The following is a 26,574-nucleotide window of genomic DNA, read 5'->3' as shown; positions in this document are numbered from 1 at the left end:
CAGATGGGAGGCCTTTGCCATCACCCAGATGAGGCATGATGTAGTTTAAACTAGGGTGGCGGTGGTGGAAGAACTGCGAAAGGGCTAGAATCGGAAAACATTTCTAAGGTAGAGCTAACAGGATTTGTTGACATACGTGAGGTATGAGAGAAAGAGACTTGTTAAGAATTACTCCATGGTTTTTGGCCTGAGCAACAGTATATTTGCTGCTTATTGAGATGGGAAGCAGGTTTGGGGTGAGGGAAATTGAGTTCAATTTTGGATATGTCTCATAGACTGATAGCTGAGGACAGAGTAGGCAGTAGTGGTTATAGTAGTCTAGGCAAAGATAACAGAAAGCCTTCCATTCAGAGTGTTGACAGTGGACTGGAGAGAAGTGAAGAGATTTAAGAGATACTCAAGAGGGCTTCCCTGATAATCCAGTGGTTAAGACTCCACGCCCCCACTGCAGGGGGAGCAGGTTCGATCCCTGTTCGGAGAACTAAGATCCCACATGCTGTGTGCCCCCCCCCCAAAAAAAAAGAAGAGATACTCAAAGTAGATAATGACTTAGGTAAAGGAGAAGAAGATATGGAGAAAGATGCCTGGCTGGCTTGGTCAACTGGAATGATTCTGTGTTCCACTTAGTGAGAAAATCCAGAGGAATGAATCACTCCCAGTTAAATAGCAAGTCTTAGTGTCTCTATGCCATATTCTTCTTTAGACCTAACATATCTCTGGTTCCAAAAGAGCAAGGGTCATCAAACTTGTTTCATAAAGGGTTAAAGAGTAAATAGTTTCAGCTTTTCTAGGCCATACGGTTGCTGCTGTAATTACCCAACCCTGCCTTTGTAGTGGAAAGCAGCCATAGAAAATACATAAGCAGTTGAGTGCGACTGTGTTCCAATGAACTTTTTTTTACAAAAACTGAGTGAATTTGGCCCATTGGCCATTGTTTGGCTACCTCTGCAGTAGAGTAACACTAAGCAATTTCTTCTTTCTGCTGAGCATAAGATTTTTATATTGTCAGAAGCAGAGGTGAGACAGGAAATCATAGTACTTAGCATACAGCAAGCCAGAACCATGGCTGGATCCACTAGCAGTTGGGCCCAGTGACAGAAGCCAGCTCTAGCGAAGGGATGGGGAGCAGGATGTCATCAGAGTATGGGAAATTCCGCTTTTCCTTGAGGGCTTATCCTTCTGGTAAATGATTGACCATAGTAGAGAGGCCCCATGTGGTCCATCTTTTGCCCTGTGTTGGATTTCTCAAAACCACAAGAATAATTTCAAGGAAATGATCAGCCAAATACTGAAAACATGCCATGTGTTTTACCCCAGAGGATGACCTTTCTGTACCTGATGAACATTTCTATACCCTGAGCAAGTGTGGGCAAAGAGATATTTGCAAAACAAACCAGAGACCCTGCACTGAATCCACATATAAAGAAAAAATATATGGTAAAGAAAAAAAGATCTATCTCTGGATCTGTTTGCTCAGTTCCAATTTTGGAAGAATGGGTTCTCTTAAAGTGAGACTTGCTTCTAAGGTATAATTTACTGGCACTGTCATCTAACATTTTATTTCCTAGAAGAATGGAAGCCCTGGTAGTTAACACACTGTGCAGCAGTGAGAATCTTGTCACATCAGTTCCAGCTTGACTTTACATCCAGACATGGCCTCAGAGAACAGTGTCTTTGATCCTGATATCCTTTGTGTTCCTTGCAGCTTTGAGCTCCGTTATACGCCATACAGACAGATCCTCTTTGGCTTTGAAGTTTTCCTCATTCCCAGTGTGTGTGATCTTTGAGGCTCTGGAAATGTCTATTAAAAGCTTGCCACAAGAATTTTCCTCCACATGTTTGCATTTGAAAAATACCTAGCCTACATCCCTTATGCACCAACCCCCATCCCCACCCTCCCACCTTCCTCTATAGGGTTTTCAAAAACAATCAAAAAGAGTTCTTTTAGAATTGCATAGAAACTCCATTAAGCATAATTTCCATTTGTATGAATTTTTTCCCTTCTATTTTCTATAAAAAGCATATTTTTACAAGGCATATTAAGCTGTCATCATCAACATTTTTTGATACTAAGTTTCTAGATACAAGGTAAAACTTTAGCATGTGTTTTTTTTTTTTTTTTCCTAAAAGGAAATTTATTCAATTCCAAATGAGCATGCTTAACATTTAGTGGCTAAAGCACTGGGCTTGCAATCAGAATGTGTAGGTTTAAAATCCCATGTCTACCACTTGATAGTTGTAGGATCTTAAGTCTCCTTACCATGCTGAGCACCAGTCTGTTCTGAAAAAAGGGCATCATACTGTAGATTACATGGTAATTGTGAAGATGAAATGAGTCAACATTAAAATTGTTCTTAGTGTATTGCTTGCCATATAGTAGGAGCTTAATCAATATCACAGTCTCCCCACTTCCAAGGAGGAAGTTTTAAACCTAGAAGCAAAGAAAGTAATTTACAATGGAGAAATGAGGGTTAGGGTAAAGGGCGTCTTTCACAATGCTGTAGATCAACTGGTCTTCAAAATGTAGTCCCAGACCAGCTGCATCAGCATCACCTAGAAACTTGTTAGAAATGCAGATCTGGGGACTCACTCCAGATGTACTGAATCAGAAACTGTTGGTGGGTCCAGTGCTCTGTGTTTTAATCAAGCTTTCCAGGTAATTTTGGTGCTCCCTTGTGATTCTGGAACACCGCTGCTTTGAAGCTCTTATTATGAAAATGTTTTATATGAATTATTTAATTTAGTCCTTCTGTTTTTTTAAAAAAAGCATTTTTAAGAAGAGAAGCATACTGTTTAAAAAAAAGTTAACTGGGCCACCTGAAAAGTTATTAAAAACCCAATGTAACATAAGCCAAATAATAAGAAATTCTTTCTCCCTCAGAAAAGACTTCTACCTAATTTGAAAATATAGGATTCCAGGTAAGTGTACATCTAGAGCATATCTGGAATGTGGAAACAAAGATCACATGAATCAGAACAGAGGCTACTTATCCAGAGCTTGCTATAGCAAGTCAGCCATCATCACTTGCATTTAGCAAAGACTCAAAGTCAGGAGGAGGAGTAGAAAAGATTATAGTGAAAAAAACGGGACTTCAGCTGTGCTCTAATCAGAGGTTGTTGACCTAGGAAAGCAGGAAGTGCACAAACAAGAAGTGGGACATCTAATGTAGTTGCTTTGGGGAGCATATTTGGCTTTCTGTGGTTAGTCTTGAGCTGGAAGCAGGTAGGAGGAGAAAAATAAGGAAGCTAGCAGTCATTGAACAAGTCCTGACCTTCCTGGGCTGGTTGTCACAGATATTGTCAGCATTTTATTGTTATATATAGGTTCTGGCTATTGTTTGTATGTCAGTCTCTCAAGAAACCTCGAAAGAAAGGGCATATATATAAAGGAATGATGTATGCTTTAAAAAGGTTACAGATACATTATTTATCAAGTTTTTTGGTTATAGGGAAAAACAGTTAACATACTCATGGACCCTACTATTTCTATTTTGATTAAAAAGGCATTTTGAACATTAATTTATGTAAGAAATATTGCCAATCCAAATATTATCTGAATTTAACTTTCCTACGTGTATTCCAACTGTCACGGATTTTGTTCATGGGGAGTAATAGAGGTAATGAAGACAATACATGCATGACATAATTAGTGGTAAAAAAACAACATATTCTGTCAAAGCAAAAATTGCACTGGATAAAGTTAACAGGTAAGGATGACTTCTTTCAAAGCTATTGCAATAGAGGGAGAGCCCAGAATATAGTCTGAACTCAGTTTCACTGAAACGACAGTCAGGAGAGGCTTTCAGAAATGGAGTGGGGGGCAGGGACCCTAGGCCATCTGTGTTTGCTAATTGACCTTTCCCAAAGGAAAGAGGAGGTAGTTTTACAACTTGGAGCAATGTGCCCACAGAAGGTAGGAAGATAGGCTTCTACCCTTTTATAGAGACTGGGGATGGGGGATTTCTCTTCCTTGATGATTACATTTCAAAGGGATGGCTACCAGGCCCTTGCAGAAGAAGACATCCTAGCTTGGAAAACTGGCAAGAGGCTTTTAAAAAGATTTACATCCCAAAGGGCCAGAGAAAGAATTTACAATTACAAGTTTTCTGAAGTAAAACGCTCTAAGAAAAGGGAGGCCAGAGCCTAGAGTCAGGAAGAAGTCTATCTAAAGTTTAGTCAAGCTGAGTGAAAACTGAAGGCCCTCTTGTTCAACACCCAGTCTTTTATCATTATAGGAAACACCAGGGACCTTACACTTAAGGTTAATAAAATTCACACTGAGAAGAAAACATCCAGTTTTAGTCAGGCTCTCATTTAATTCAGAGTGCTTTTGCATTCTTTGTGCTGACTGTTGATTGGTAAGAAAATGAACACTGTTTGCTCTAATTTACATGCAATTATTTCATAAAGGATTGTGCAGTGGTGGGCAGGATGGGTGATGAAAGCCCTCGGATAGGGAGTATTTTGAACTGCTTGGAATCCTTAATGGATGTACTGTGTGTAATTTCAAGAAGAGTGTTTCCTGTGTGGTTGACACAACGGTGGCAGAGGAGAAACGTTCTGCAGAGATCATTGGTCCAGTGATGGAGCTCTGTTGTCAAACATAATTTTATTGCAAAGCTCAATACATAAAAAGAAAAGGAAGAACTACTATAGTTATGCTGCCTCCTTGCTTCGCTTCGTTCCCAGAAGTGGCCCTGCGGTATTCCCAGGGAACTATCCAGAAACACATTTTTTTCTCACTTGACACTTTCTTTGCACTTGGCTTCCACAGCAACACACTCACCTGGTGTTCCTCAGACACCCCAGTGATGTCTCCTCTGCTTTCTTTCTCAATTTCCTTGGCTGGTTCTTCCTTCTCTACTGCATATCTCAGTATCAGAGTTCATCAAGACTCTGGCCCTCTTGAGTGATTGCATCCTTCCCCAAGGCTCTAAATTCCATTAAATTGCTGAAAATCCCAGTGTGTATCTCTGGCCCCATCATCCTTTCTGAGCTCCAACGTGAGTATCCATTTGCCTACTTGACATCTACACTTGAATGTTTTATACATATCTCACACTTAACATGTTTTCCCATCTCATTAAATTGTACCATCATTTACTCAGATGAGCAAATCAGAATTATAATTTTCATTTCTGCTTTCTATCCACTCATGGAATCTTTTGTTCTTACCTATCCCTTTACTTCTCAAATATACCTTTATTCCACCCACTTCTGTCCATCTCCACGGCCGCCACCTTATTCCAAGCCATTGTCTTCCCTTACCTGGACCCTGGCAAGGGCCCCTGACAAGTTTACTTACTTTCTCTCATATTTACATCCCCACTGTCACTTTTCTCCTTAAATCACTTTATTTTATTCTCATTTGTTGTCTAATAAAGCATGAACGTCTCACCAGCACATCCAAAGCCCGCTGGATCCAACTTCTGACTACCTTTTGGAGCTCATCTCAGGTTCTTTATTCCTTGTTCATTCTTCTCTGATAGTACACACCAGATGTCTTTCCTGTCTCAGGGCCTTTGCACTTGCTCTTCTCCTGGTTCCTCTAACTCAGGATCCTTCATGTGTATCAGAAGAGCTATATCCACTGTTCTCTGATTGCTTGTTTTCCCTTTAACCTAGTTGTTCTCTATCACCATCATGCCAATGTCCTTGATAGTCTTACTGCCCCAAGTGTGATTCACGAACCAGCGGCAAGAGCATCACTGATGCTCTTCATGAGCCTAAGTTCGGGCTTGTGAGGAATACAGAACCCCAGACTCCACATCAGACCAAATAACCAGAATCTGCGTTTTAATAATATCCCCAAAAGATGCATATAAACATTAAGGTTTAAGAGTGTAACTTTGAAACACTAATCACAAACTGTATTTCTTTGTTAGTTGTATACTTGCTTATTGTCTGTTTCCATCAGTAGTGTGAACTCCATGAAGGTAGGGACCTTGTCCACCTTTACTGTTGTATTCCAGTACTTAGCATAGGTCTTGGCATATGGTTGGTAATAAATACATATCTGATAAATGAGAGATTTATTCTGACTTCCTCAATTGATCCAGGATAAAACTGAGGCTCAGAAAAGGGAAGTGACTTTTTTGAAATTACATAGCTATTGTTAACAAAGCCAGTGCAAAAAAAATAAGAGAGAAAAGTATTCTTGACTACTAACAAAGTTTAGTGTGTGTGTGTGTGTGTGTGTGTGTGACCTTGAAACCAATTATTCTGGATGATATAACAAGGCATAACCTAAAACTTCCTTAGCTATTGTCCCTAATGGGCTTCTGATATTAATAACAGTGATTACTTATTTATATTATACTTTGTCATTTACAAAGTGTTTTCATGTATACTAACCTATGTGAAAATTTACCCAGAATTACTGTCATGTTTTCATTTATTAAGAACAGAGAAAGTGGTAAACAGAGCAAGTTTGTGGAATTTCTTTATTCATGGATCAAAAGATCACTGGAAAAGGAAAAAAGAAGAGAAAGTAAAAATTCTCATAAGAATAACTGTCAAAGAACTGATTTAGTGGAGTGGATACCTCTTTGGCCAGATAAGGATTGTCTGGTGGTGGTTGACAGTAGTCTTGGAGGGTATCAGAGGTAATCCAAGGATCTAACATGGAGTCAGTAGAAGTGGTTCCTAATTTATTTTAACTATCATGACTGAACTTACATTTAGTTCAATGGACAGTTCTACCTAATTAAAAATGCTATGGTTACATTTTGGTCTTCACTCACAGTTTAAAGTTCTAGCTCCTAATTGACATGCCACAAATGAACCATAACATTGAACTTGCAGTTCTCTGAGCCTGACATTCCCACTTAATTTGAAATATACATTCTCTGGAGCCAGAGGTATTCACCTCAGACTCTGAATCTGTTCTTTTCTCTTAAAAGAGGAAAGGCAGTGCAGGGGAGATTGTTCTCATGGAGAGGGTGTGGTTGATGGACAATCCATGTTCTGAGGATATGTTAGGATCACTGTCCATAGACAAGAAAGGGACCTAAAATCATCCAGTGCCACCTGCCTCCAGTACAAGAAACCTATACAGCATCCAGATATAGGATCATCCATGTATTCTTCTTTTTTATTGTGATAAAATATATGTAACATAAAATTTACCATTAATACATAAAGTAACCATTTAGCATGTACAATTCAGTGACAGTAAGTTCATTCACAGTGGTGTGCAACCATCACCATTATCCATTTCCAGAATATTTTCATCACCCCAAATAGAAATTCTGTACTCATCAAATAATTCCCCATTCCTCTCTCCCCCACCCACCCCAGCCCCTGGTAACCACTATACTACTTTGCTTCTCTATGTATTTGCCTATTCTAGGAACCTCATATAAATGGAATTATACCATATTTGTCTTTTTGTGTCTGGTTTATTTCACGTAGTGTAATGTTGTCAGGGTTTTTTAATGTTGTAGTGTGGATCAGAACTTCATTTTTCCTTATGACTGAATAAAATTCCATAGTATGTATATACTACATTCTTTCTGTCCTTTCACCTGGTGATGGACACTTGAGTTGTTTCTACCTTTTGGATATTGTGAATAATGCTGCTATGAACATTGGGGTGAATGTATCTATTCATGTCCCTGCTTTTGATTCTTTGGGGTGTATACCTAGGACTGGTACTGCTGAATCATATGGTCATTCTATATTTAGCTTTTTGAGAAACCACCAAACTGGTTTCCACGGCAGTTGCACCATTTTACACTTCTACCAGCAATGCACAAAGATTCTAGTTTCTCCACATTCTCACCAACACTTGTTATTTTTCAGTTGTGTTTTGTTTTTATAATAACCATCCTAATGGGTGTGAAGTGGTATCTAATTGACACCTAGGTATTCTTAAACACTTCCTGAGCCAGGGCACTCAAAACAACACCAGGAAGCTATTGTGGATCATCCATTACTAAATCTTGCCTCCCTCTAGCAGTGATTCTCAACCTTGGTTGCACACCAGAATCACTTGGGAGCTTTTAAAAATTCTAATATTCAGGCTGCAAACAAGACTAATTAAATCAGCGTCTTTGAGGATGAGGGCCTAACATCAGGATTTTCTAGGGCTCTTCAGGTGATTTCCGTATGTAGCCAAAGTTGAGAACCACTGCTTACAGCCTGCTCACTGGTCCTACATAGTCACACAACCTCAGGTCATAAAGTGTGACAAACCTATCACTGAGCCTCCAGTGACAACCCCCATAAAATAGCCATTTCTTCACCCCCCCCACTGAGAGTTCTGTCTTCCTTTCTCTCCTAGATTTTTTGCCATAGTTCATATTACTAGCTCACTTCACATATTTTCTTGCTTATCTATTTATTGCTATCTGTTTTGCTTATTTTTGCTTCCCTAAGACTACAACAATGCCTAATGCAGGGTAGGTGCTCAGAAAGTATTGCTGAATGTGCACATCCACCAGAGGGCAGACAGCAGAAGCAAGAAGAACTACAGTCCTGCAGCCTGTGAAACAAAACCCACATTCACAGAAAGATAGACAAGATGAAAAAGCAGAGGGCTATGTAACAGATGAAGGAACAAGATAAAACCCCTGAAAAACAACTAAATGAAGTGGAGATAGGCAACCTTCCAGAAAAATAATTCAGAATAATGATAGTGAAGATGATCCGGGACCTCGGAAAAAGAATGGAGGCAAAGATCGAGAAGATAAAAGAAATGTTTAACAAAGACCAAGAAGAATTAAAGAACAAACAAACAGATGAACAATACAATAACTGAAATGAAAACTACACTAGAAGGAATCAATAGCAGAATAACTGAGGCAGAAGAATGGATAAGTAACCTGGAAGACAGAAAAGAATGAAAATAAATGAAGACAGCCTAAGAGACCTCTGGGACAACATTAAACGCAACAACATTCGCATTATAGGGGGCCCAGAAGGAGAAGAGAGAGAGAAAGGACCCGAGAAAATATTTGAAGAGATTATAGTCAAAAACTTCCCTAACATGGGAATGGAAATAGCCACCCAAGTCCAGGAAGCACAGAGAGTCCCATACAGGATAAACCCAAGGAGAAACATGCCGAGACACATAATAATCAAATTGGCAAAAATTACAGACAAAGAAGAATTATTGAAAGCAGCAAGGGAAAAATGACAAATAACATACAAGGGAACTCCCATAAGGTCAACAGCTGATTTCTCAGCAGAAACTCTACAAGCCAGAAGGGAGTGGCATGATATACTTAAAGTGCTGAAAGGGAAGAACCTACAACCAAGATTACTCTACCCTTCAAGGATCTCATTCAGATTCCATGGAGAAATCAAAAGCTTTACAGACAAGCAAAAGCTAAGAGAATTCAGCACCACCAAACCAGCTCTACAACAAATGCTAAAGGAACTTCTCTAAGTGGGAAACACAAGAGAAGAAAAGGACCTACAAAAACGAACCCAAAACAATTAAGAAAATGGTCATAGGAACATACATATCGATAATTACCTTAAACATGAATGGATTAAATGCTCCAACCAAAGGACACAGGCTTGCTGAATGGATACAAAACCAAGACCCATCTATATGCTGTCTACAGGAGACCCACTTCAGACCTAGGGACACATACAGACTGAAAGTGAGGGGATGTAAAAAGGTATTCCATGCAAATGGAAATCAAAAGAAAGCTGGAGTAGCAATACTCATATCAGATAAAATAGACTTTAAAATAAAGAAGGTTGCAAGAGACAAGGAAGGATACTACATAATGATCAAGGGATCAATCCAAGAAGAAGATATAACAATTATAAATATATATGCACCCAACATAGGATCACCTCAATACATAAGGCAACTGCTAACAGCTATAAAAGAGGAAATCGACAGTAACACAATAATAGTGGGGCACTTTAACACCTCACTTACACCAATGGACAGATCATCCAAAATGAAAATAAAGAAGGAAACAGAAGCTTTAAATGACACAATAGACCAGATAGATTTAATTGATATTTACAGGACATTCCATTCAAAAACAGCAGATTACACTTTCTTCTCAAGTGCGCACAGAACATTCTCCAGGATAGATCACATGTTGGGCCACAAATAAAGCCTCAGTAAGTTTAAGAAAACTGACATCATATCAAGCATCTTTTCTGACCACACGCTATGATATTAGAAATGAATTACAGGGAAAAAAATGTAAAAAACACGAACACATGGAGGCTAAACAATACATTACTAAATAACCAAGAGATCACTGACAGAATCAAAGAGGAAATCAAAAAGTACCTAGAGGCAGATGACAATGAAAACACGATGATCCAAAACCTATGGGATGCAGCAAAAGCAGTTCTAAAAGGCAAGTTTATAGCTATAGAAGCCTACCTCAAGAAATAAGAAAAATCTCAAATAAACAATCTAACTTTACACCTAAAGGAACTTGAGAAAGAAGAACAAACAAAACCCAAAGTTAGCAGAAGGAAAGAAATCATAAAGATCAGAGCAGAAATAAATGAAATAGAAACAAAGAAAATAATAGCAAAGATAATAAAACTAAAAGCTGGTCCTTTGAGAAGATAAACAAAATTGATAAACCATTAGCTAGACTCATCAAGAAAAAGAGGGAGAGGACTCAAATCAATTCAATTAGAAATGAAAAAGGAGAAGTTGCAACAGACACTGCAGAAATACAAAGCATTCTAAGAGACTACTACAAGCAACTCTATGCCAATAAAATGGACAACCTGGAAGAAATGGACAAATTCTTAGAAAGGTATCACCTTCCAAGCCTGAACCAGGAAGAAATAGAAAATATGAACAGACCAATCACAAGTAATGGAATTAAAACTGTGATTTAAAATCTTCCAGCAAACAAAAGTCCAGGACCAGATGGCTTCACAGGTAAATTCTATGATACATTTAGAGAAGAGCTAACACCTGTCTTTCTCAAACTCTTCCAAAAAGTTGCAGAGGAAGGAACACTCTGAAACTCATTCTATGAGGCCACCATCACCCGGATACCAAAACCAGACAAAGGTAATACAAAAAAAGAAATTTATAGACCAATATCACTGATGAATATAGATGCAAAACTCCTCAACAAAATACCAGCAAACAGAATACAACAACACATTAAAAGGATCATACACCATGATCAAGTGGGATTTATCCCAGGTCTGCAAGGATTCTTCAGTATACGCAAATCAATCAATGTGATACACCATATTAACAAGTTGAAGGATGAAACCATATGATCATCTCAATAGATGCAGAAAAAGCTTTTGACAAAATGCAACACCCATTTATGATAAAAACTCTCCAGAAAGTGGGCATAGAGGGAACCTACCTCAACATAATAAAGGCCATATTTGACAAACTCACAGCAAACATCATTCTCAATGGTGAAAAACTGAAAGCCTTTCCTCTAAGATCAGGAACAAGACAAGGATGTCCACTCTCACCACTGTTATTCAGCATAGTTTTGGAAGTCCTAGCCATGGCAGTCAGAGAAGAAAAAGAAATAAAAGGAATCCAAATTGGAAAAGAAGAAGTAAAACTGTCACTGTTTGCATATGACATGATACTATACATAGAGAATCCTAAAGATGCCACCAGAAAACTACTAGAGCTAATCAATGAATTTGGTAAAGTTGCAGGATACAAAATTAATGCACAGAAATCTCTTGCATTCCTAAACACTAATGATGAAAAGTCTGAAAGAGAAATTAAGGAAACACTCCCATTTACCATTGCAACAAAAAGAATAAAATACCTAGGAATAAACCTACCTAGGGAGACAAAAGACCTGTATGCAGAAAACTATAAGACACTGATGAAAGACATTAAAGATGATACCAACAGATGGAGAGATACACCATGTTCTTGGATTGGAAGAATCAATATTGTGAAAATGACTATACTACCCAAAGCAATCTACAGATTCAGTGCAATCTCTATGAAATTACCAATGGCATTTTTTACAGAACTAGACAAAAAATCTTAAAATGTGTATGGATACACAAAAGTCCCCAAATAGCTAAAGCAGTCTTGAGGGAAAAAAATGTAGCTGGAGGAGTTAGACTCCCTGACTTCAGACTACAGTACAAAGCTACAGTAATCAAGACAATATGGTTCTGGCGCAAAAACAGAAACATAGATCAATGGAACAAGATAGAAAGCCCAGAGATAAACCCACGCACCTATGGTCAACTAATCTATGACAAAGGAGGCAAGGATATACAATGGAGAAAAGACAGCCTCTTCAATAAGTGGTGCTGGGAAAACTGGACAGCTACATGTAAAAGAATGAAAGTAGAACACTCCCTAACACCATACACAAAAACAAACTCAAAATGGGTTAAAGACCTAACTGTAAGACCAACACTACAAAACTCTTAGAGGAAAACGTAGGAAGAACACTCTGACATAAATCACAGCAAGATCTTTTTTGATCCACCTCCCAGAGTAATGGAAATAAGAACAAAAATAAACAAATGGGACCTAATGAAACTTAAAACTTTTGCAAAGCAAAGGAAACTACAATCAAGACAAAAAGACAACCCTCAGAGTGGCAGAAAATATTTGCAAACGAATCAACGGACAAAGGATTAATCTCCAAAATATATAAACAGCTCATGCAGCTCAATATTGAAAAAACAAACAACCCAATCCAAAAATGGGCAGAAGACCTAAATAGACATTTCTCCAAAGAAGATATACAGATTGCCAACAAACACATGAAAGAATGCTCAACATCATTAATCATTAGAGAAATGCAAATCAAAACTACAATGAGATATCATCTCACACCAGTCAGAATGGCCATCATCAAAAAATCTAGAAACAATAAATGCTGGAGAGGGTGTGTAGAAAAGGGAACCGTCTTGCACTGTTGATGGTAATGTAGATTGATACAGCCACTATGGAGAACAGTATGGAGGTTCCTTAAAAAACTAAAAATAGAATTACCATATGACCCAGCAGTCCCACGACTGGGCATATACCCAGAGAAAACCATAATTCAAAAAGACACATGCACCCCAGTGTTCATTGCGGCACTATTTACAATAGCCAGGTCATGGAAGCAACCTAAATGCCTATCGACAGACGAATCGATAAAAAAGATGTGGCACATATATACAATGGAATATTACTCAGCCATAAAAAGGAACAAAATTGGGTCATTTGTTGAGATGTGGATGGATCTAGAGACTGTCATACAGAGTGAACTAAGAAAGAGAAAAACAAATATTGTATATTAATGCATGTATGTGGAACCTAGAAAAATGGTACAGATGAACTGGTTTGTAGGGCAGAAATTGAGACACAGATGTAGAGAACAAACGTATGGGCACCAAGGGGGGAAGCAGTGGGGTGGTGGGGGTGGTGTGATGAATTGGGAGATTGGGATTGACATGTATTCACTGATTTGTATAAAATTGATGACCAGTAAGAACCTGCTGTATAAGAAAATAAATAAAATTAAAAAATTTAAAAAAACAAAACTTTGGGGTTACGTATTAATGAAGCATCCAGAGAACCTCCTTCATTTTTTTCCTATTTATTTTAACAAAATTTTCTAAGGAAAATTTATCATAAACATACAAGTACTTTTTAAAGCATGTTTTAAAGAGAATATTCTATATACTTAAAGTATCATCTCTTGGTTAATTAGCTGTTTAAGCAAAGAGGGTATATTTTGCTTTAAGAAGTTTTATTTATAATATGTAACTCTTACACAGTTAAGAGTTGTATGTTAAACGGACCAAAAAAACAACAACAAAGTATTGTGGAATGAATGAATGAATGCATAAATCTACTCTTATTTCAAAGGACCATCCTCAAAATAGCTTTTATGTCTCATCCTTGGGTCTTCTCTTGTCTAGGTAAAAGCTTTTCTATACCTGCAGCCTGTCTTCAAAGACATTGAAGGATAAACCTCACCATTATGAACACAGTGTCTTTCACTCAGCGAGTAATTGTGCACTTCCTATATACTGCATCTACCTTTACACTACACATACTGTAGGTTAGACACTGTGCCAGGCGCTGGGAATTGTGGTGAAAAAGATAACCAAAAGTGAGTCTGTGGGGGTAGGGCACAGACAATAGCAGAAGTAATTTCAGATAACAAATGTTATAAAGAAAATGAAAAATGTTTGTTGGCTGTGGCACATGAAATGGGAGTTAATTTTAATCTGAGACCTGAATATTGAGAAGAAGCATTCCAGGAAGAAGGCAAAAGTGTAGAGACCTTGAGAGGGGAACAAGTTTCAGAGGGCCTCTGCGTCAGAGCCTCCGAGAAAGACAAGGAAAAGAGCATTATCACCTCCTTTATTGGACACTTTACCTCAATTAACATGGCCTAAAATCAAAATAGTTTTGGATAGCCAAAACATGCTCCTGAATTCTTTTTCCTCATTGAGTTAAATCTTACTTGTCCATTATTTGTACTGTCGATAGTTGGAATTTAGGTGTGGAAGGGTGATTTAGATGGACATACCTCAAATTTCTTTTCATCTGAACCCTAGCCATAAGGACTTCAGTGAAGCAATAAAACCACTTGTGAGTAGAGTGGAACTTTCTGACTCATTCCAGTTGTCACCTTGTCTTCCATGCCAGGCCTAATGGAAAAAGTTTTGGACAAAGCCAGAGCCCAGACTTCATGGGCTGCTGTGATTTGGGAGCAGCAGCCATCTTGGTTTTCAGTCAGAAGAGCTCAGTAAAGACAGATCTTTCTTGGTTCAGTAGGAGCTGTGTTCCAAGTGGTGGCCTACAGAACAAGCAGCTTCTCCCAGACTAGCCACTAATGTGCTCTGACAACCCAGTTACCCTCCCTGGACTTGAGTTTCTCGGTATTGAAATGTGCGTTTGGGTCTAAGAGTTTTAAGATCCTTTGAAACTTCATTTAAAAAGAACATTTTACCACTCTATTAAAAATGAAACTTTTCCTGTAGCTTCTGAATAACCTGCATTCATTATGCTTTTATTGATAGGGAACACTCACTTCCAAGTTAGTGAGACAAAATGCTGAGTTGACAGTAGGAGGGCAGGGTTTATAGAATCAAATCAGTTGCTGAAATTTACAGGAACACAAATTTGAACTCTTATATTGGGCACCAAAAGAAATGTAGTTCAGGGCAGTGAAAGGAGTCCCTGAGTTTATTGATTGTCTGCTGTCTTTCCAATGGGCTTTGCAGAATACGGGATCAGTTTGTCCAAGTCAGCCATATAAGAACAGCCTTCAGCCATCACCTACTCCTTGGACAGCCCACCTGCACACAGCAGCTTCTGCGTGGGCTGGGATGCGGTACTGAAAACAGGGTGGTCCTTGTATTCACACAGTGGTTCAAGTTACCGTCATTCACTCATTCAATGTCATCTTTCCTGCATTCGATAAATATGAATGATACATTGAAATTGAATTTGTCAGTGGATAAAACAGACAACATCCCTGCCCCATGGAGCTTACAACCTAGCTGAGTAGGTGTGCCAAACAAGAATCAACCAGAAAACATTTCTGAGCACAAGCTGAGGTCAGTGCTTTGAAGGAAAGCCTCAAGTTCTCTGATGGAGAATCACTGTGCAATCTCAGGATAGTTAATCCACCTCTCTGAGCCTCCTCCTTCTCATTATTTAGGAGTTAACCAGGATAAGATGTAAAGTGACAAGTGCAGACATTGGCATATATTAGGTGCACAGTACATGTGTGTTGCAGCTTTGATAGTGAAGTTATCTTCCTGAAGATGAACGAGGAAAAGACTAATTTTCTTTCCTGTGTCTCAGAGTTTCCTTCAATTCTTTGTGTTTGTGTGTCTTCCAGTTCCAAGGAGGGTTTTAGGTCAGTGGAGAAAGTCGTGCTGCTCACATTTCTGTCGGCTGTTATCCTGATGGCAGTCTTGGGGAACCTGCTGGTGATGGTGGCTGTGTGCAGGGACAGGCAGCTCAGGTGAGTCACGTGAGGAAACCTGGGTGGAGTTCTGGGCTCTCCCTGGAAAACTGAGGTCTGAATTTATAATTTCCATTATAATTTGTAATTATGAAGGGAAAAAGATTCATGGGAATGATGTTTGGAAAATAAAGCAGGGAAAAAAATCACATATGATCCCATAGTTCTAACATAACCAGTAGTACAGGCACATAAGTGAATTTCTATCCTGTCTTTTTTCCTCTGTTTCCTATGTTGTTTTTTCTGTAATAGTTGTGATCACTCTATATATAATTGCTGAGAGCACATCTAATCTAACCTCTGCACTTTATTAATTGGTTCAGAGAAAGGGTAGCTGACTAGTAGTTGATCTAGGATTTAAACATGGGTCTTCTGCTCTTTCCGCTTCATCCTTGGCTGCAATTAGAATCACTTAAAGACCCTTTTAAAATTACTAATATGTGGCATGAGTATGTCCCATGCAATATTTGTGATATACTTATATAAGAAAATTATTCGTTGTTTATCTGAAATTCAAATTTAACTGGGCGCCCTATATTTTATCTGGCAAACTTGGGGGTGGGTAAGTGGGTTAATCACACAGAGTCCCTGAACTAGTTGATCTGGGGTGAGACCTGGGCATCAATACTTAGAAAAATTTACTAGGTGATTCTAGTGTGCAGCCTAGATTAAGAGCCACCAAGCTGTAAAAGGGGATAAAAGACGCAGTCCTATCTCATCTGCTGCTTCCTCTTTAAGCAAGACATGCTCTAATCAAGAAAGTATAAAAACTAAATTCTAACAAGTGTGGCAAATGTGAGGCACATGGTAGTCAAAGAGTGGAAGACGGTGGAATTTGACACTTTTTTTTAAGGGGGCCCCTTGGGAGGGTGTTCTGAGAATGACTAAACCGAGGCCTAAAGGGTAGATGGGGTGTAACTAGGCCAATGGTGGGGAGAGAGAGCACCCTGTAAAAACCCTTGAGAGGGACTCTGTGCATCGGGGGCTCAAATCAGGCCAGTGTGGTCACAGGCGAGGGCAAGAGAGGACTTCTGGTGCAAGGGGGTCTGGAGAAGTCTGAAGTGACTGGACCATGCATGTGACAGAAGGGGAAACAATCTCACAGAATATGTTGCACATCTGACTTTTCTTTCCTTTTCTTCCCTCCCTTCTTTCTTTGCTTCCTTTCTCCCCTCTTTTCTCTCCTGCTCCTTTCCCCCTAACCTCCTTCCTTCATCCTTCCCACTGCTTCCTCCCTTATACTTTTCCACCCACAGGAAAATAAAAACCAATTATTTCATTGTGTCTCTTGCCTTTGCGGATCTGCTGGTGTCAGTGCTGGTGATGCCCTTTGGTGCCATTGAGCTGGTTCAAGACATCTGGATTTATGGGGAGATGTTTTGCCTCGTCCGGACATCTCTAGATGTCCTGCTCACAACGGCATCGATTTTTCACCTGTGCTGCATTTCTCTGGATAGGTAAGGCCAGAGCCATTTGTGTAGTGGAGCTCCATGCTGGAGACAACAGCCGGATGGCTATTGGGCTGTGTTTTTCTTTCTTCCCTAATTCATTAGAGGAAATGAATCTCAGAGAGGTAAATCTGGCTACTCACGTATTCATTCACTCTCCAGCTTTAGCACAGCACCCTGTTTAGTCAGGCATTCTCTAAGGCGCTGCAGACGTAGAGATTAGTAAGGCCAAGAACCTGCCTGCAAGGAGCTTACAATCTAAGCTGCAATCATGTTTCCCACAGATGGAGCCCTAAGTTGTATACTGATGGCACGAAGAAAATTCTGAGGATGCTGAGAAGCAAGAATTAATCTCTCTGCCCAGTAGGCAGCAGGGTGGTTCAGAATGATAGTATTCTGTTTGAACATGACCTTCTGAAAATGTGTCTGTATCATCATTTTGTGTGCATATTTAGATTTGTGCCTGAGACTGGGGAGGCTTTTTTCCAGAAAATCAAAGGTGATTATAAAATCTCCAATAATTGTTTGCTTTTTGGATCCAAGCTACCATTTCATTCTTGTTGCATAAATGTGTTCTTCTTCTTCACATTTGACTTCAGGAGGCCTAATGATTTCTATCTTTGCCTCATTTGGAGGTGCATGTTTACCATTTGTATCAGCACTTTTCATTTTCCAATTCCTGCTTATTTATATTCAATAATAAAGTCAGAATGCAGTTGAAAAGTCAGACGATTACACTAACATATGCTGCCATCACTGTAGTCATATCTTTTTTTGATACATACTATTTTAATATTAAAGAAAAGAGAACAAAGAGACAAATGTCAAAAATACTCCAGATATTCAGATAAGGTTTATAAAGTGATCAAATCTGTTTGTAAAAGGCTCTTATTAATATTTGTCTTGTGCAATGATAAGGGAACAGGGTGCTCTGACATACAATTGTTAAATCATTCTAGGAATATTTATATTAAGAATTTTACACATTTTGTCCATTTATTGTGCTGTGCTTGTCGTTGCTTATATTCCTTGCTCGGGAGAGGTTAAGGGGATAGTGTTCCAAAGGATTTGAATTAGAAGTAATCCAGGGGCTAAAGTTGGGCTAAAAAGTTACTTGGGACATTAGGAAGAATCATTACCATGAATAAATTATCTCTGACCTATGTATCAAGTTCAATTCCTGTGATGAAACAAATGGTTTTTCCACTTTGCCACATTCTTCTTCCTTCTTATTTCTTTTTGGCTCCAAGAATGTATTTGATTTGCGGAAAATCTAGTGGCAAAGACATTTATACAAAATTGTTTGTAGTACGTTAGTTGCTAAAAGGTTTGATAGGAACCATTTGGTTAGAGAAGAAAACAATCTCCAGGTAATCTTGTTTTTTGCTTCCCTCTCCAACTTCTTTTTTTTTTTTTTACATCTTTATTGGAGTATAATTGCTTTATAATGGTGTGTTAGTTTCTGCTTTATAACAAAGTGAGTCAGTTATACATATGTTCCCATATCTCTTCCCTCTTGCATCTCCCTCCCTCCCACCCTCCCTATCCCACCCCTCCAGGCGGTCACAAAGCACCAATCTGATCTCCCTGTGCTATGTGGCTGCTTCCCACTAGCTATCTACCTTACGTTCGGTAGTGTATATATGTCCATGCCTCTCTCTCGCTTTGTCCCAGCTTACCCTTCCCCCTCCCCATATCCTCAAGTCCATTCTCTAGTAGATCTGTGCCTTTATTCCTTTCTTACCCCTGGGTTCTTCATGACATTGTTTTCTTAAATTCCATATATATGTGTTAGCATACGGTATTTGTCTTTCTCTTTCTGACTTACTTCACTCTGTATGACAGACTCTAGGTCTATCGGCTTCATTATAAATAGCTCAGTTTCATTTCTTTTTATGGCTGAGTAATATTCCATTGTATATATGTACCACATCTTCTTTATCCATTCATCAGATGATGGACACTTAGGTTGTTTCCATCTCCGGGCTATTGTAAATAGAGCTGCAATGAACATTTTGGTACATGACTCTTTTTGAATTATGATTTTCTCAGGGTATATGCCCACTAGTGGGATTGCTGGGTCATATAGTCATATCTTAAGGGTAGTTCCCAAAAGAAAGTGTGGTGTGAAATATCTCATGTTATCAGAATTGCCAGGGACAATCTCTTACTGTCTCTTGATTAGTCCAGAAGACCCAGCTTTCCACCTAGTCTTGGGATAGGTCACTGTTTCTTTAATAGAGGAATAGGAAGAATAGTTGACTTAAAATTAGAGATTGTGCTATATCTAAAATATGTACCTTTTACTCATGAACCTAGTGGCAGGGCAGGAATAAAGATGCAGACGTAGAGAACAGACTTGAGGAAGGGGAAGAGGTTGGGGGGAAGGGGAAGCTGGGACGAAGTGAGAGAGTGGCATGGACATATACACACTACCAAATGTATAATGGATAGCTAGTGGGAAGCTGCTGCATAGCACGGAGGATCAGCTTGATGCTTTGTGACAACCTAGAGGGGTGGGATAGGGAGGGTGGGATAGGGAGGGTGGGAGGGAGGCTCAAGAGGGAGGGGATAGGGGGATATATGTATACATATAGCTGATTCACTTTGTTGTACAGCAGAAACTAACACACCATTGTAAAGCAATTATACTCCAATAAAGATCTAAACATTTTTTTAAATAAAATAAAATATGTACCTTTATACACTAAAATCAGAGTTTTCCCAGATAATTACTCATGCTGCGAAAGATCCTTAGGGACTGAAACCAGCGGAGGGAACAGCAAATTCATCTCCTATTTTATGGAACAGGTGCTTATTGATTAGAATGGCATGCGTAATGGCCTGCTCTATTTAAATTGTACATGTTCTCTCTCTCTTGCTCTGCCAAGAATGTATAGATGAATGTACGTAATTTAAATGCAATGTATAATGAGATTCCACTCTACAACTAGAGATGGTAACATGGGTAAAACAGAACTGTTGGTTGGCAGGCAGAACCATAGTGTCACAGTTTGAAATTTGTGTTTATTAGCTCATTTACAACAACCTGATTTCAGTGCATGAAAGACTTTTTAAGACAGTCGGTATATACTGTAAAAAAAGTTCATATTAGAAAAAATAAAATGTGAGGAAACAGAAAATATATGGACATCCTGCAGGGTAGCCTGCGTGTGATCATTGCCAAAATAAGTGGTGAGACTGAAAGTATTATAGGAACTTGGAGAAGGCAAAGCTGAGGAGATCAGAGCACCTGGAGGTAACCTTGAGGTTTGGGCAAAAAGCCTGAGCGGGTGGGGAGTGAAGAATGGGGGAAAACTTAGAATCATCTTCCTGATGTGGATGGTTTTCTCTGGGCAGCCTTGAGAGAAGAAATGAAGGTTTCCTAGGAAGGTTTGGCTTCAGAGTTCCAGGTTGACTATCACCTTTCGAAACCATGAAATTTTCCCTGAGTAGGCCTCAGTTGTCATGAAGCAGTATGGGCTGGTAATTAAGAACCATCGGCTTTAGAACTGAGGTAATCCGGGTTCACATCCCAGTTCAGCCAGGTTTTAGCTCTGAGAATGGTGATAAGTTACTAAGCCTTGCTGAGCCTCGGTTTTCTTACCTCTGAAAATGTGGGCAGTAGCACCAATTTTATGGGATGGCAGTTAGGGTGAAGTTAGATGATCCATTTAAGGCATAGCATTGGCCCAGCTTGGTGCAGCCCTCCATGTTAGTGGATGTTAGTTCCAGTTTCTTGTAACTATCCATACAACTCCTGATCTTTCTTACCAAACTTGGACCTCCTCCTCAATGAATGGCTTTTCCAGCAGCTGCCACATCCAGAAACCAGGTAGTTACTCTTAACATGGTTTTCCCTTATCCCCTACATTTAAATAATGACAAGTCCTACTGATTTTTCTTCCTGCACAGATCCTAGTCTATTTCTTCCCATTTCTGTCGTCCTAGTGCAAACTAATATCATCTCTTGTATGTCACTGCAACAATCTTCCATTTTATCCCCACTAATTTATCCTCTTATTTTATCCCTGCTAATCTGCTTGATACTTACAAGATCTCCTAGCGATCTTTTAATACTGCAGCTCTTATCCCATTGTTCCTTTGCTTAAAACCCTTCAATGGCTGTTCATTGCACTGAGGATAAGACCAAACTCCTTGACCTGTAGGGTTTTGCACCATCTATTTCCTGTCTGTGTTCCCATCCCCACGTCATGCCCTTCATGCCCTTCACCAGCTTCACTCTTGACATGTTTTCTCTTTTTCCAGTGCTCTGTGCTCAGCCACTTCAGCCTTGGCTCATGCCTCTGCCCAGAAGGCTCCTTTGCTCCCTCCACTCTTGAATGTCTTTCACATTTTAGCTCAATCCTCTCTTCCTTGCAGAAGTCCTCTCTGAGCCAATCAAAACCATCCTTCTCCTTTGAAAGCTTAGTGCAATTGTGATTAAAACCACAGTTGATTTTTCTTTAATTTTTTCTTAAATGTCTCTATCTCCCCCAATGGGAAAAAGATCAAGGACATGAATAAGGACAAGGCTCCTCCCCTCACAGAACTTACCTTTTAATTGGGAGATTGATAGTTAACCAGTAATTACATAAACACTGATTTAGGTATTTTGTAAACACCACTGAACAAATGGACCGTTCAGCACATTCTCTTTTTTTAATAGTTCTGCCAATAATTCCATTTCCTTCTCTGATAGTGGACATCAAAATTCTAATACTGTAAGTTAAATGGAATCAAATGGTTTTATTTTCTTCTGGGAGTCTTGGAAACTTGCCATTTGTCTCCCATCATTTCCTGTCCCAAGAGTGACATTCTCATTGAGGTAGAAGGTTCACTCTGGATGTTACAGGACATTTTAGCCTGAAAGAGTATGATTTATTTACATCTAGCTTCTATTTTGCTGTATTCCTCCCAGCATGACAACTGGACTGTCATGAGACAGCCTGAAGTACAGAGTGAATGTCTCAGAGAGGTGTGATGTTGCTGCTCGCCAAGTGACTCCTAGCAAGATATCTTGTCGTCCTCTCTAAAGCTGCCCTGAGTCTTTGGGGGTGACTGATATAGGGTAGTGCCTCTCGAGCAAGAATGCTCACCTTGATTCCTAATTCCACCCAGATGGCAGACTTCTGTATCAAAGTAAAATGCAAGACTTCATTAATATATTATTGAATGCATTTCTCCAACCACCGTCTTCTATCCACTGTGCTTCCTGCTGCTTTGAGAATCGAAACCTATTAATGAAAGTTTATTGACTCATTAGAAGTATTTTCCAGAATATGATTGAAATACATGCATCGTATAGTATGGGTCACGGGAGGTCAAAAACTGCATTAAAGCTTTACATACAGTTGCTTATTTTAAATCTAAAGTTACTGTGAAAATTAAAACCAACCAAGTATTTGTAACAGAGTATTGGTTTTTAATGTGGAATATAATGCAGCCATTAAAAACCATGAGAAATAGCTCATGTGTTGTCCTAGAAAGATATCACTGGTTTATTATGTGGGGAAAAAAAGCAAGTTTCAGACTCTAATGTTTAGAATAATTCCACTTTTATAAAGTAAATATATAGATGTTTGTATCTGGGTGTACATGAATGAGTGAGTATGAGAGTAGGAATGAATTGTACCAAACTATTAACAATGGTTATATGGGCGCAGTAGGGTGTACTGTTGGCTAGGCTGGATGGTCATTTGGGTTTTGGTTGGGAGCCTTCATTTTTACTAATTTCTGAAATATATATTCAGTTTTCTCTTTGCTAGAAGTTAATACTTCTTGAATGTAAGCATGTCCACAATAGCCTTTTAGCTGAAAGTGCTCCTGGGACAGCACATTCCTCAAATCGCTGAGAACATTCTGACTTTAGTGTTAGAAGTTCCCTCTGAGGTCAGAACAAGGTGGGGAGCATGGACATCTTTCTGACCAGTGAGTTCTCTCTGCTTCCTCATAAAATGCCTTAGAATCTCCCCCCAAGGGAGCCTTCACCATCTCCTGTTGGCAGATTCTTCCTCGCGAGGACCCTCACCTTCATCTTCGATCACCCCACCCCAGTTCATGACCTTGTGTTTGATCTATTCTGACAAGATCTTTTATAATCATCACAGTTTTTTTTTTTTTTTTTTTTTTTTGCGGTACGCGGGCCTCTCACTGTTGTGGCCTCTCCCGCCGCGGAGCACAGGCTCCGGACGCGCAGGCTCAGCGGCCATGGCTCACGGGCCCAGCCACTCTGCGGCATGTGGGATCCTCCCGGACCGAGGCACGAACCCGCGTCCCCTGCATCGGCAGGCGGACTCTCAACCACTGCGCCACCAGGGAAGCCCATCATCACAGTTTTTAAAAAATCATAATAATACCTGAGCATTGTAAAAAAAAAAAAGTCATTTCACAAGTAAAAATGTAAAACTGTCCCCATTTCTTCCTCTCCACTTCCACTGCTGTTAACTTCCCTAGAGTTAACAGCTGTAAATAGTAGCCCCCTCTAAATCCCTATCATTTCATATACAATAAGCAGACTTGTTATGAACATGTTTTTAGTTTATTCAAATGGATTTATGTTTTAAATAAGACTTTGAAGAGGACTTTCTCTGTATATATCCTAATGAATTGCCTGAGTATAGTGTTTTTACCAACTTGCTTCTCGGGTGATGTATTACTAAGGTCTTTTTCAGCATCATGTAACAGAAAATAAACTGATTGGTTCATAGCTGAAAAGTCAGGCTTCAGACATGGTTCTGCAGGGCTTGAACATTATCATCTAGTCTAGCTCTCTCCCTGTGTCTCTGTCTCCCTCTCCTTTTTGTCTCCTTCTTTCCTTCTCTTTCTCTCTGTGTCTCCCTCTCTGTCTCTATTTCTCTATGTCTGTACCCATATTTATATCTCTCTCTTTGTCCCTATGCTGTTTTGTTGTTGGATTCATTCTCAGGCTGTGTTCAGAAAAATAGCTATAGGCAAACATGTGTCTTAAACCATCCTTAACTCATGAGTCCAAAGAAGAGAAACAAATGCTATTTCTCACTGAAGAACTTTGGTTGGCTTTGCTTGAGTCAGACACTCTCCTCATGACTAACCATCGTGGGGTGGAGATGACACATCAGGTTGCTGGTCAGAGGTGAGGCTCAGAGGTGAGGCACTGTGACTGCCAGCTTTACCAGAAGCATATGTTGCAGGAAAATGGCATTTCCCTCCAGAAAGAGGGCAGACGAGGATAGCAGATATCAACTTCTCTTAAGCTGACCAAAGGACTTACAGGTATCTTTATGGAGCCTCCACAACATGACAGAGGTGTGTCATCCCCAAGTCTTCTTTATGTTATGCCACATATTGCTAGATCCTTCCACTGGCTTCATATGCCATACTTCTCAGACTTTTAACCATTCCTATCCTCTTTCTCTGATCATGCTGTATTTTGCCCTGCATTTGGCTCAAATGTAGTTCCCTTTAAAAAAGCTATTTCACTTCATTGAGGATACCATCATCTATAGCATTGCAAGATTTTCTCTTTGATACGTCCATCTGAATTGCCACCCTTCCTCTTGGCAGCCCAGGAATTTGATGTGTTTTATCTGCAAAAATCCTCCAACAGTTTCTCAGTCACAGATTTTCTTTTAAAACAATTTTGCTTGTACAGTAAAACATACAATTCTGACTCAAATATTGCATATTTCATCCTGTGCTGGAGATAAGTGTGCCTACATTTCTTTTTTTTTTTTTTTTTTTTTTTTTTTTTTTTTGCTGTACGCGGGCCTCTCACTGCTGTGGCCTCTCCCGTTGCGGAGCACAGGCTCCGGACACACAGGCTCCGCGGCCATGGCTCGCGGGCCCAGCCGCTGCGCGGCATGTGGGATCTTCCGGGATAGGGGCACGAACCCGTGTCCCCTGCATCGGCAGGCGGACTCCCAACCACTGCGCCACCAGGGAAGCCCTATGCCTACATTTCTTAATGATCTCCCTGGAGCATAACTCAATTTTGCAATGTATAAATGAAAAGTGTCTGTCACTGTGAACTTGTGTCACACAATTACATTTGTTTTCCCAATAGGATTGAAATACATTTCTGCAGGAGTGGGGATTATAAGTTTCCCCTTCTCACATACTCTTTGAGGTTCATGCTTTGTATGTAATAATAATATTTGTTGAGTTTCATGCTAGAGGATATGAAATCTTATTTTTATATTAATTTCATCAAATATTTATTGAGTGCTTACTAATTGCCACAAGGTGAGTAGAGCACTGGAGGTGCAGAGGTGAACAATCAGAAAAGCTCTGAATCACAGAGATTTTAGTCCAGTGGAGAATACAGATAGTGAATAGGTAATTATAGTAAAATTGGTGGTCATTGAAATAGAATAAGTGGAAGTCAAGGAAGTTGTTGGAGCACGTGACCTCCAGTGCAGGGAAAGCTTTCAGAAGAAGTGATGCTGAAGCTGGGATCTGTAGATGATGTAGATGCCAGTAGGTGAAGGGAGAGAGGGCGTGGTATGGGGAGCGACAGTTCAAGAAATCAGCATGTGCAAAGCCCCAGAGGTCTTTCAGTTTCACATTATCAAATATAGGCTAAATCCTTAGCTTATCTTTCAGTCCTTTTCCCAGAATTATCCTCAGTCTTTGTCTTTCCTATCTTTACTCCCACCCATGAGTGGTCTGTTATCATTTCCTGAGTATGGTGTGTTTCCACGTAATTCCATGTTGCACCTGTGTCTTGAGTTCCTTTTCTTTTCCTGGTGGACATCCACCCTTCTTCAATACTCACCTTCTCCACTAACTGGCTGAGCTTCATTCCCAAAGAAAATTTGTTACTTCTTTCTCTGAGCTCCCATAGAATGTTAAATATTAACATAGCAGTTATCACTCATTTTAATACTTGGTTTATTTATCTGTCTCACCCTAGACTACCAGCTCCTTGAGAGTCAGCCTTTATCTCATCTGTTTCTGTGTTCTTCTTACAGATCCCCAGTAGCTGCTCCAGGCATGTTTAGCTGAGCATAGAATGCTCTCAGATGTGACTTGTGGTTTGATATAACTTTAGTGTTAGCTTTTCTATCCTATTAGAAATCTTGATATATAGATATATAAGAACGAGGCCTGGGGTGCTAGGTTTCCTGGATTCAATCCCAGATTGACCAGTTACCAATTGTATGATCTTAAGGAAGTTATTGAAATTCTCTGGGTTTAATCTTCTCATCAGCAAAATTGTATTA

The 26,574-nt window shown here is 39.5% G+C and overlaps 1 protein-coding gene across 1 annotated transcript in view; it reads left to right on the top strand.

Annotated features, from left to right (window-relative positions):
• HTR4 (5-hydroxytryptamine receptor 4) overlaps positions 1–26,574 on the top strand; it is a 160,260-nt gene that overhangs the window by 92,538 nt on the left and 41,148 nt on the right. Inside the window, exons 3-4 of the mRNA XM_081230627.1 lie at positions 15,798–15,923; positions 17,180–17,380. Coding sequence (XP_081086753.1) covers positions 15,798–15,923; positions 17,180–17,380 — 327 coding nt within the window. The remainder of the gene's footprint in view (positions 1–15,797; positions 15,924–17,179; positions 17,381–26,574) is intronic.

The sequence above is a fragment of the Mesoplodon bidens genome (assembly GCF_964165515.1).
Source record: "Mesoplodon bidens genome assembly, chromosome: 4".
NCBI lineage: Eukaryota > Metazoa > Chordata > Mammalia > Artiodactyla > Ziphiidae > Mesoplodon > Mesoplodon bidens.
This window is presented reverse-complemented; position numbering and strand designations above follow the sequence as displayed.